The 12,047-nt window shown below is 40.8% G+C and overlaps 2 protein-coding genes across 5 annotated transcripts; one reads left to right on the top strand and one right to left on the bottom strand.

Moving 5' to 3' along the window:
- Positions 1-631: 631 nt before the first annotated feature.
- LOC113712692 (uncharacterized) lies at positions 632-3,558 on the top strand. 2 transcript variants are annotated; one of them, XM_027236208.2, is made up of 5 exons: positions 632-933; positions 1,608-1,691; positions 1,882-2,009; positions 2,112-2,297; positions 2,763-3,558. In XM_027236208.2, exons 2-5 carry the CDS (start codon positions 1,613-1,615, stop codon positions 3,132-3,134), a joined length of 765 nt encoding a protein of 254 aa, XP_027092009.1. In that variant the 5' UTR covers positions 632-933; positions 1,608-1,612; the 3' UTR covers positions 3,135-3,558. The 2 variants fall into 2 exon arrangements, with proteins under 2 accessions (XP_027092009.1, XP_027092008.1); XM_027236207.2 differs by having other exon boundaries at positions 650-933; positions 1,879-2,009.
- A 654-nt stretch (positions 3,559-4,212) lies between these two features.
- On the bottom strand, positions 4,213-8,807 carry LOC113712690 (SUN domain-containing protein 4-like). Of its 3 annotated transcripts, none has more exons than XM_027236203.2 (6): positions 8,519-8,807; positions 7,478-7,530; positions 7,170-7,399; positions 5,098-6,386; positions 4,922-5,007; positions 4,213-4,514 (listed from the first exon to the last, which is right to left on the bottom strand). In XM_027236203.2, the coding sequence occupies exons 3-6, from the start codon at positions 7,339-7,341 to the stop codon at positions 4,286-4,288; spliced, it is 1,776 nt and encodes a 591-aa protein (XP_027092004.1). In that variant the 5' UTR covers positions 7,342-7,399; positions 7,478-7,530; positions 8,519-8,807; the 3' UTR covers positions 4,213-4,285. The 3 variants fall into 3 exon arrangements, with proteins under 3 accessions (XP_027092004.1, XP_071923440.1, XP_027092005.1); XM_072067339.1 differs by having other exon boundaries at positions 7,488-7,530; positions 8,519-8,660; XM_027236204.2 differs by lacking the exon at positions 7,478-7,530 and having other exon boundaries at positions 8,519-8,686.
- Between the last annotated feature and the right edge of the window lie 3,240 nt (positions 8,808-12,047).

The following is a 12,047-nucleotide window of genomic DNA, read 5'->3' as shown; positions in this document are numbered from 1 at the left end:
ATTTTTATAATCAGAGTTTGCGGATTGGTGCTGTTTAATAATTCAGTTCAACACTTAAATTTAATAGATTCAGATCTTAACATATTCAGACCTTTTGATAATAAAAAATTGAACATCTGAATTAATAAAGTGACACTGAATTTTCTAGACAAAACTTGCTCTCAAAATTAAGTAATAAGTTATTCATTTATCACTGAAAGTGATATATATATATATATATATTTAAATATATTAAATTTAATACTTAACAACATAATAATTTAATGAATTCAGATTTCAATTTTATCTATACACCTAATGGTCAGCATCCACTCCAACTGGTCGGCTTGTTTTTGCAGCCTGGCCAATGGAACCTAATCCGCATGCAACCCCATCAGTTGCTACTTTTCTCTTGCCCAATAATGATATTAGTATTTGTTTTGTCAGACATCATTAAAAATGCAGGCTTGGGCTGGAAAATGGGTATGGGCTAGATTGCCTTATTCACCATAAACAACAAGCAAGAAACAGAAGTCAGAAAATATAAATAGATCATCCAACACAGAGAGGACTCTTTCCCGTCCTCGTGCTCCTCCTCTGCAGCTGCTAAGTAAAGTAACCCAATTTCTGTGCAGGGGAAAAAAAATATAAAAAAAAAATAGAAGACACAGAAGAAGAAGAAGAGGAAGCTGCTAAGTCCTCCGGCTGCGTCCTACCATATCTCCCCGCTGGCTGACAGATTCTTTTCACAACACAATTCTTCACGCTACCCATAAATAACAAACCCCTTCACAAAACTCAAAAGGAGGGAATAAAAAATAAAAGCGAAATAATACAAAAATAAGGAAAGGAGCTGTAAGAAGAAATCCCCAAAGCAGCCAAATTCCGCAAGCCAAGATCCCCACCACCCTTATCACTGTCCACCAGTCACCGAGCCCTCTCCAAACTCCGAAGGTAAAAGCCGATAACCCTCTTCACATCTCTCTCCATTGGTCTCTGGTAGCCCATGAATGTTCGTAAGTTTATTTATTTATTTATTTTTGTTCGTTCTCTAAAATTGTTCTTTAGAAGAGATGTTCTCAACTTAATGCATCGTTCCTTCCTGTGGGATTATCGAAAGATGGATTTACAATTAATTCTTGGTGCCTTTTTTTTTTTTTTTTATATTCTTCAATTAATCTTTTGTGCCTTCTGTTAAACTCGAATTAGTTGCTATACCCATTGACGATGGGATGCTTCTGATAAATTACGAAAAAAAAAAGGCCAACAGCCGAGTAGTGAGCCCGCCGCAATGATCAAAAAATATTTATGTACTATATGTCTTTGAATTGGATACAAGAATTAGAAACTATCCCCCAAATAGTCTCACCCCACTTTCTTGTTGTTTATATGTAGCTTGTTAATATTGCAAAGATCCCCACTTTCGTTTGGATTTCCATTTTTTTCTTGTTTATGTGTGTGTGAATATGTTAATGTACAGATTCAATTTCGATATGCTAGCTGGATACCTTGTTTATAGCTCACGTTCTTCGGTTCTTGTAATTTATCTGCGTATTGGATTTCGTATATCATGTTGTGGCAGTTTGGTATCCTTATTTATGGAAATTATTGTCTGCCTGTTAATCTAGAAATAATGGATGGTATGAAAGTGGAGTCGAACCAAGATGTTGCACCTGTTCCTCCTCCATCACACACACTGCCTGAAGATGTTGGTAAGAGACTCGTATGCCTTTCCATCAATGCCAAGTTTCTGTATAAACCAATCTTCTGTCGGAATCCCCTTTTATTCCCTGCCCGCTTTTTCTCTCATTTTTCCCCCCACTGTTCTCCTTTGACTGGCCGAAAAGGGGGTATTGACCTTGTCTGATGCAAAATGTAAAAAAAAATGTGTTTCCGTAGCAGAAAGGAAAGCTAGGGTAGATGCTGTCTGGCAGCAGATGAATAAAGGACTGTCTGGGAAGGCTCTCAAATCCACCTTAAAAAACCAGAGTTCAAGTATTAACAAAATTTCTCCAAAGCCTTCTTCACAGGTCTCATCCGATCTGAGGATCCTCTATATATATTTTTTTCAAAAAATTATATAGCATAACCCTTGGGAGCCAGATACAGTTATTTTGCTGTTGGTATTCCAGAATTGGATGAAAGTCCTTGGATTGGCTCCAAAGAAGACATCATCAGCTGCGGAAGGTGCACCAGGGAAGCGTCCCATTGTAGCTCAAAATGGTAGTAGTGACGATGCAAAAAAGCTTGCTGCTGCCGCTCTCTCAGCAGTTAAAGATGCTGCAGCTGCAGCAGCTTTGGGCCGAGGGAAAATGGAGGTACACTCATTATTTTGTTCACAATGCTTTACTGGGTGGAGTTTTCTGTCTTTAAGGATTCTTGCTATGTGTGCGGGGAAAATGTTATGCTTTGCTCGTCTTTATCTACACTGATTACAACTAATTGACCGAGCTCTGTACCCTCATGATGGGTGTCATTGATCATCTTTTCTAAGATTTTTCCTGATTACTGTATACTGTAAACTGAATCTGGGTAGTGCTGCTTTTTGGCTAAATTCTGGTTGAAGATTTAGCTCTATTGCTGTGATGAATTGGAGAAATTAAAAGGTTTGTTCGTGTAAAACCTGCATGAGTTAGCACATTTCTGGGTTTCAGTTATCCTGGACTGGAGTGGACTGAATTGGCTCCTTAATAGAGTAGCTGTATTGTCAGAGTTATGGTTCTTCTGTCAAATTCTTAGCTTATGTACTGCCATTCTTTATGAAGACTCCGTCGCATCTGCAGGTTACTGAATTTCGAGACTTTGCTGGTGAAGAGATTGAATTCAAGAAACTCGTTGATACCAGCTCAAAAGAAGCATTTGATAAAGGCAAAGCCTCAACTGGCCCTGCTTCTGCTGTTGATGCTGTTCTTGAACAAATAAAAAAGAAGCAAAAGCTCAGTGTGCTTGACAAGACAAAGAAAGATTGGGGAGAGTTCAAGGAAGAAAATAAAGGATTGGAAGAAGAGCTTGAAACGTACAAAAAGAGTTCGAATCAGTATTTGGATAAGGTATCTTTCTTGCAACGTACTGATTACCGGGAATTTGAGCGGGAGAGAGATGCTCGACTTGCCACGCAGGCCAAGAGGAAGGCAGATATGCGAGAGGACTTTTGATAGCCTGAAATTCCTTCGGAGTGGGTGGACCCAAAGGTCAGATTGAAATCAGAGTTGAGGATGCAGGAAAAGGCTATTTATTTCCTGCTTATAAGAGCCGACACCGAGACGGCCTTCGATGATTATTACACTATCAGAGTTCTGTGTTTTTCTGGGAAGTGATGGACCCTGTGTACCATGCCATTGTATACAAGGCAAATAGGTTTCTTGTCTTTGATCCACTGAACCTTAATTTACTGATAAGTGTGTTATGGATCAAAGAACCTAGGCCTGGTTTAGTTTTCCAAATTTGGCCTTGCTCCTTATGATGTATCATGTCCTGCCAGTTTAGGCCTGTTGTAGTGTAAGCGAAACAATAATATTTGTTTCCCATAAAGACAGAAGCCAAGTTTTAATAACGATGGGTTCAGGATACCTTGCAACATCTTCTTTTTTTTTTTTTGGGGTACTTGGAGTTGTCATGGTGTTCCCCCGCTTTTCAAATGGTTTGTGGAGGCATCTTCAACCGGGTGAGAAGCAGAAGTCCTACAAGGCAACTGTCTTATTTGAGAATGATTTTCAATCATCTTCAAAGCATTCTTCCATGAACCGTTTTTGTCAACATACACTAGTTAGTACATGTGAACTCTTAGTGCCAGAAAATTTTCTGCAATTTCGCCTGTGATTACTCATTAAACAATTGCCAGTTTCTTGTTAATTTGCTATGCGACAAATCGGTGCTCAGAATTTCATGATCCGCTTGGAATTATGGACCAAAATCTCAAAAATAAAGTGCATGAAAACAGTAAAATGATATAATTGTCTCTCTGGTCCGCTTGGAAAGTGAGAATCTATTCCACTAATTAAGCCTCTTGCCCTTAGTTACATGCGGACTTCCTGACAATTTGTTCCTGATCATTATTCATGGATGCTGAGACAACGAAAAAAAAATTGGATTTTGAGAAGCAGTGAACTTTTGATTGAATCCATCCACAGACACACAGGTTTGGACAAAATAATGCCAGTTCCCAACCTAACCAGGGGGGAACTCTCGCAATAAATAACTAAATAAACAAATAAATGTGGAGAGGAACAAGGATTTCCTCAAGGCATGAGGTGTCATAATTAATATATACGCTCTCTAGAAAAAATTAGGTGGTGCTTTATATCGATTACAACGACAGAATGATAATGGTAATGCTACAGCTCAGTAGTAGAAGAAACCAGGAAGAACCTACAGACCAAAATTTCCCGGAATTCTGCGACCTATACATGCTCAACGCCATATCTACAAACAGCCTCACAAGTGCAAAGAACCCAAAAGTTAAGCATACAAGAAAAATAACAATGCCCTTGTTCTCCATATGTACTTGATTCCTCCGGACTTTTTCCACCTCCAACCTGCAATCACATGCACACTTAGAATCACAGCCAAAAATGGCACGTATAAAAGAGTAGCAGAACATTTATTGACAGTCCACAGACAGAAGTCTGAGAAGTTGAGCACAACACCACCGACAGAGAGTGAAGAAGGCATACAGATGATTCAGTTCCCAATGCTTACGACTAAACCATTCAAATCTCTCACTCTCTGTCCTGAATCATTGTTATTAGAATGTCAGAAACAAAGAAAACATAGTTCAGCAACTGATTTTCTCGGACCAAGTCTAACACACCCATAGAACTTTGATGCAAATGTACTACACAATCATGTTATAGAATGAGAAACCTACTGCATGACAAAGACAACTAACCACAGAACCATGTAAGTGCAAACAAAATACCCACTCTGAAGGAAAGAAAGCCACCTGAGGACAGCATTACTTCTGACTATATCATCCAGCTGCATGGAAACAAAAGATTTCCAAGCCACAAGATCATTGACCTCTTTACTCTGCAAGATTTATAAATGTCAATATCTACCAACAATTAAAATCACGCATAAAGAGAAGAAAGAATTTAAAAAAAAAAAAAAAAAACCAACCATAGCCTCTTTGCTGTCCTGCAAACTCCTTATGTCTGATTTTATGTTCTCCAGAAGTACATTTTTTTCTCCCATTTCTCTGTCAAATTCTCTAAAGATCTTGTTGTATCTGAAATTGAGCTCCTCAAGATATCTCTCTAGAACTGATAAATTCAAATCCAGTGTGCGTACTTTTTGCATAAGAATCTTGAGAACACTGTCCCCGGGCATCCTGTTAACCTGATGCTGACGAATTTCTTCAACAGGATCTGGAACATCAATTGTTGTTACCACTCGTTTCGTGTCAGAGTGCCCAACAGCAAGTTCAGGTTCCACTTCACTATCAACGTTATGATAACTGTCACCTTCAGCTGGTACTGGACGATGGGGCATATGCGTCTCTCGGCTAAGTGATTCATCAGATACAATCACCTTATCTTGAACAGATATTAGATCCTCAAGCATCCTCTCAACAGCATCCATGCCATACACTTCGAAAACACTGAGCGTACAGTAAAACTCTGAACCATAATGACTGAGCAAATTCAATTTTAGGTATCTAACCCATTTTGGCTCTGGAAGAACAAAACTGTGAGCATGCTTTGTGTTTCCAGCAGTAAAATTTCCGAGTTTAGTCCATGTATCAGTTGGATAAACTTGACTTCCTAGCAACTCAAATTCTTTTAAATTGGATGAGTGATGCTCAAAATTTGCTATTTCAACTGTGTCAACCAATGTTTCTTCTGAGAGTTCGATTACAACAAATTTTTCCTCAGCAGAGCATGGATTTCGAAGGTACTTGTCCTTGTCTTTGCTTAAGATATTAGAAGCACCATAGGCATCCTTGTTGGATGCTAAGACCTTAGCTCCTTTTGATGAGGAAGCATAGTTGTGCTCGGCCCCTCCAGGCTCAACTCTATGTTTAATGCTCCCAGCATGGCTGCTCATGTATCTACTCCTGGAACTGATTGCTCTGTTTTTGAATTCATCAAGTCCTAAAGGTACTGCAAGAGAAAATCTATCTGATATTGAATCTTCTCTTACTGAAGTTGTGGCAAGATCTGATTTTCCACCCAACCCTTGCTCCTGAAAACGTGAATCTGGACTCGCATCATTCGACAAATCTTCTAATTTACCATTTACATTTTCAGTTCCAGCTGCTTCTGAACATGAAGCCTCAGTAGAGTCCACAGAAGGAGTTTCCGTTAACGAACTCCTGCCATCAGGTGAAGCAGAACTTTGCCCCACATCAGGTTCTCTTTTGTCACCATCCCAGATTCTTACACTAACAGGAAAATCTGTGGATCCATCTACACCCACCAAAAGGAACAAGTTAAATACAACGAGTAAAGAGATTAGAGGTAGCAGCTAGTAAAGCGAGCAGGCAAAAACCATATAACTGGAAACAGTGATCTGAGGGACCAGAACTTAAGCCCCCAAGCTCATAGGCAAGTGCAATTTTCATACAAACCAATTTATGCTATCTCAATTTTGTTACAGGATATTCCTCCTCTTTAAAACATGGATTCCCTAGCTTTGTACTTGTGTTGCGTCTGTTTAGGTTACTAGAATCTCTTTGACTCACTCAAACCAGAAAACAAGATGGTTCATTTTATTTAAGGAGAGGAGAGCAGTATGAAAGAACTTGTTGATGAACACAGGGAAGAGGGATGAACCAACGTCTCCCAACAATTTATTCAGGCATTAACAAGAACTCTAACACACGATGCAACAATAGTACACCACTTTTACCCGGGAATTGCCACCCCTTAATATAAAGGAAAAGGATTAGTCTACTGATGCAATTGAATGTTTTTTCACACAGGCTAATCACTGCAAACTCAAAAACAGGCAAATAACTAGGAGACAAGGTCTAAGGAACAAGATTGATCATGAATCATGAAAATGGAGATCGCCATGGCTGTGTCAAAATTCTATAACCAGAGCCATGGTGATAAACCACCGAGATTACATATTCTTGAGAGCCCTACAACTGCTCTCCCTTGGAAATTGATAGAAAAACTTTACCTTGATTGAATGAAAAAGAAAGAGAGAGAAGAAATTTTTAAACAGAAAGTCTGATCATAACTAACCTTTATAATTATCACTTTGCCCAAACCATATGTTCAAAAAGAACACGAGTCCCCAGAGAACAACTACGGCAGAAACAGAAACAGAAACAGAAACCTTGCACAAGCGATTCCTCCCACAAATAGCCCTTTCCAAAGCTCTTCGTTGTAGAAGAGCTCTACGTGATCTCTGCATTGCACATCAATCTTATCTGCTGCAGATTACGAATATAAAGCTACAGATGCAATAGCACCTACACAAGAAAGAAAAGATCTTTCCCTTAATTCCATAACGCAAATACATTTGTCAACTCTAATAGAAGCAAAAGCACCTGTATTTACTAAGCTTAATGTCCAGATCACATGAGTCACTTTGTCATCATAGCTGATAGAAAAGAGCAACGTCAACCAATTAAAAAGTCAAACAAAAGGCAGCCTTTAAGTAACAGATACTATGCATCCATACAACTAACTAGTTAAGATGACTCCAACAAAGTGAAAAGACGTTACATCAACTACTTATAAGTATCAATCAGAGCTGCCTGTGTTAAACCCTCCAATTCCACCAAGCAGTCAAACGCTAAACATGTAGTCTAATTGTGAGATTGAATAAAAAAGAGCATCAATGGCCAGGTAAGGGAAGCAATAACGCGTAAGATCGCGCATGCCAAATAAATCATGGAGCTTTGATTTCACAAGAATTATTCTTTAACATACTAATGTAACAGATGAAATGCTATCTATACACTGTAAAGCACATGATCGTTGCAGTAGTAAAAGAAATGAACTTTTATACTCTCAACATGATTGAATATGCAGAAGCACATTACTCAGGTAAGAAAACCATATGGATTCATCTTGGCTTGAGGCTAAAGAACGACGTTGATGTAAAAGCCAACGGTTTGTGTCCGAGAAAGTGAAAGAACAAAAAATAAAAGAGAAAGTGGAAATCAAAAGGGGGAAACATAACCGTAGGAGTGAAGTCAAGTATAGTCACACTTTACATACAAGAAAGAAACGAAATTTCACCAGATGCTGATGGCAGAGTTTCGCAACAATTCAAACGACCACAAATTCAAAACAATTGAATGCACCAGAATTTAATGAGCAGAAAAATCCCAGATCTTATCAGACCTCTCAATTCTCTTCCAGAACAGAATAAGAAACGGAAACTAATCGATCAGCACACCAGACGGCATGAAGCAGAGATCTTTATCTGGTGTGATTAGCTAGAAGAAAAAAGAGTAAATTTCTTGAAGAAATCCAATTCCGTAATTGGATCAATAAAAAATAAGCATTCCCAATAAAGAGCGAACATTGGAAAGTGGAACTCATTGGTCCAAGAAGAGCAAATTGATAAGAAGTATAATCACCTGAATTGTCGGTCAAATAAAGGGGGAATCAAAATCCCACGAATTTGAAGGGGCAAAGCCTTTGCTTAAGCTCATAGAAATCCTACCACTAGTCCCGCAGTAATCTTGTTAAAAAAAAATTCTATCTTTCGCATTTATACCACCATCCGCTGGTAATGGTTTAATCTTATTCTTCTTCTCTTCTTTGTTTAATCTTAACCTGGAAGGGAAAAGAGTGTGTAACGGTTTTGTGAGCTGGCCAGCGCCGATTGTCCCTTCTTCTGTGCATTTTTTTAAACTCTAGTCTAGTGGGATCTCTCTCTCTCTCTCTCTGTCGGATGATTCTTGAAGGGAGACTGTTTTGAAAAAGAATTGAATAGTGAATAAAAGATTTACCCCCCGCCCCCAAAATCGGTTAAAAGCCTCGCCACGCAAGTCCAATAAAATGGGAAGTATAAAGCCAGTGAAAGTAGCAGTAGTAGTAGTGCTTTTCCTAAATGCTGGCCAAAAAAGGAAAAAAAAAACAGAGAAAAACAATAATAATGATAGATCTAGGAAGGTACTCTTTATTTTTGCCCAGAAAAAGGTCCCAACAATAGATGGTGGATTGAATTTTAGTTATGGAAGTAATGGCAATTTTTGCAGAGGAAACGGACAGAGGAGCCGCTGCTGTCCAAGCCTAGAAAGGAGCAATTTTTTTACCACTTTGCCGCTGGTTGTACACAATTTTGGTCCGTCGCAAAACAAACAAATGCACTCATTACATTTTGCAAAACGTTTCTTCATACTGCTAAAACCCATGAATTTAGTTCCATTTATTGGCAGAGGCAGAGCAAGCAAATCGTTGGCTGCTAGGTTTTTTTTTTTGTCATATGAAAAGAAAGAATTCCGAAAAGAAAGGCAAAAGACAAAAGCCACATGAAATCCCGCCATGTTCTCAAGTCAAGAAGGCTCATGAGAGACACATTAGCTGTATTATGAAAGTATTACTATCACCCCGACTGGCACTTACTAACAAGAAGGATTTTCAGTGCTAAAACAACATTAAAAAAAAGGGTCTAGGATTTCGAGGAGTGCAGGGGCAGCATAAAAAGATCAAGAAGAATTTTTTTTTTTATTGATAAAACTCACCTGAAAGACGATGGTCCAATGGTCGGAGGTGGCGGCAAGGGTTGACGTAGGGGCTGCCACGTGGAGCATGGTGAGTGGATGATCTAACGTGGTCAATAAAAATGGAAGTTTAACTGGCGGTGTAAACTGTAAAGATCCACGTGTTGGCCTTTGTGGGCCGGCCGGCAGACGTCGCACTCCACGATGACGGCAGACACAGCCGAGTCATAAATAAATCTGATCCAATTCAGCAAATTCAAATGCGTGTTGTTGCGTCCTGTTGGGAGCTGAGCCGGATCCTGCAAGTCAACGTGGGGAGATGGGGAGCAATTTTTTAAGTACAAAAAAAAAAAAAAAAAAATCATGCAGACGTAGATATTCTGGAATTAACCCCCCCCCGGCGGGGGCCGGGGGGTGCATCTTCATGCTGTTCCGTAGATCCCATTTGATACATGAAGGGAAAACATAATATGCTTCCTTCTATTAGAAAAGATCCGTCACTTTCCAATTAGAACCCCTCTCCTCTTCTTTCTGTGACTTCTCTCTTCCTCCATAACATAGCAGTAGTAGATTAGACTGTTGTTGACATTAGATGTTTCCAAAGTAAACGTAGTACTAATATTCTGGAATTAGTCACTTTTAGCTTTCTATTTATTTATTGCACCAAGAGGAAGACCACCTTTGCTATTTATTTGCTCCTCATGTACTATATGTTTGTATGTTTTCTTTCGTCTTTTCCCTCATGGTTCCCGTGTGACTCAAAACCTTAATTCAGGAAGGAAGTGGGATGAATCGGATGGTATAAAAAGAGAAAATGTAAATGAGAGATTTCGAACTTGATACCTTTCCACTTATTCTAAAAAAATAAAACCTTAATACCTTTTGAACTTGATACCTTTCCATTTATCCTAAAAAAAAAAAAAAAAAGAAAACCTTAATTAAATGGCTTGAAAACTACCTTCCCAACAAAAAAAATTACCTGATTCATGCTAGTCTTAATTAATTATATCGCTCCATTATTTGGCTTTGTCAAGTCAGACCTTTCTTCAACTCACCAACTTGGCATTGGAGTTCAGTGGATAGTTTAAAAACAGTTCTCTGCAGAATTACCTATTCCAAACTCTTGTTTCTCTTTTCTTTTCTTCTCTTCCCCCGGGGCGCGGGGCGGTGGTAGTCATTCAGATAGAGAGCGACAAAACAATGAGTTTCAGAAAACGGACATTCTTGCTACTGCTGAACTTGAAACTTAAGTTGTTGAATTTGTTGAAAGTAACTGCAGAGGTCCCATCCTGGGCCCGTACACGTGTCAGCCCAGGGGCAATCCGAGCTGGGCTCGCGCCTTGGGCCCACTGGGAACCAGTCCAAGAGGGCTCGGCCATTAGGGCTCCGGGATGCTCCCAAGAGCTGCCCCGCAGAGGGCGGGAGGATCCCCCCAGGCACGGGATTGGGAGCTATTCAGGGCAAGTCCCGACACGTACGGAGGTCGGACTCCTAAGCGGGTATAAATGGTAGCACATACCAACTGTGCAAGGTACGCTCACTATTAGCAGATTGCTCGTACAATACATTATCAAAAACCGCCCCGTCCGCCGGCCAGGAACTAATTTGACCGTCGGAGCGCCCTCGGGGACAACCCTCGGGCCCCCACTGCTAGTTTACCCTTGTTTGTTTTGCAGGATTGGGACCAGCTCTTCCATCGGCACACCGAGCTCACCAGGTCAGCTCGGTCAGGGGAAGTTTCGTGCTTCTTCAGTTGGCGCCGTCTGTGGGAACCGAAAGGTAATTGTTAGTGTTGATGGCGAGGACTACCCGTTACCCCGGAGGTTTAAAATCCCGAACATCGAGCTGTACGATGGTTCGACCGACCCGGAAGACCACCTCTCGGTCTTCCTGACGCACATGCGTCTGCAAAACGCCGCGGATGCCCTCCGCTGCAAGACCTTCCCCATGTTTCTCAAGGGTAAGGCGCGGCTCTGGTTTCAGGGCCTGGCACCGGGATCTATTCAGAGTTTCACCGAGCTGGCCAGACAGTTCGCCGCCCAGTTCGTTTCCTCGAAGACCTACTCGAAGAACGCGGCCCACCTGATGGCCGTTAAGCAGAAGCCGGATGAGTCCCTGAAGAACTTCATGACGCGCTTCAACACAGAGAGCCTGCAGATCAGGGATAAGGACGAAAAGGTGGTCATGGCCGCCTTCATGAACGGGTTGAGGGTAGAGGATCTCTACTACAAGCTTGTCGAACAACCTCCCAAGAACCTGGGAGAGCTCTTGACCCGGGCTCACGCCGCCGCCAACGCAGAGGAGGCCGGCCGCCTGAAACGGAAATCAGATCGGGAGTTCGGGGACAGGAAAGGACGGGCAAACCCTCCTGAATCTAAGGACGGCCAAGTCAGGAAGAACGTCTTCGACCGTCTCTCCAAGGATAGGGCACCAGCTCCGC

This window comes from Coffea arabica, chromosome 10e, assembly GCF_036785885.1.
Source record: "Coffea arabica cultivar ET-39 chromosome 10e, Coffea Arabica ET-39 HiFi, whole genome shotgun sequence".
Classification (NCBI taxonomy): domain Eukaryota; kingdom Viridiplantae; phylum Streptophyta; class Magnoliopsida; order Gentianales; family Rubiaceae; genus Coffea; species Coffea arabica.
This window is presented reverse-complemented; position numbering and strand designations above follow the sequence as displayed.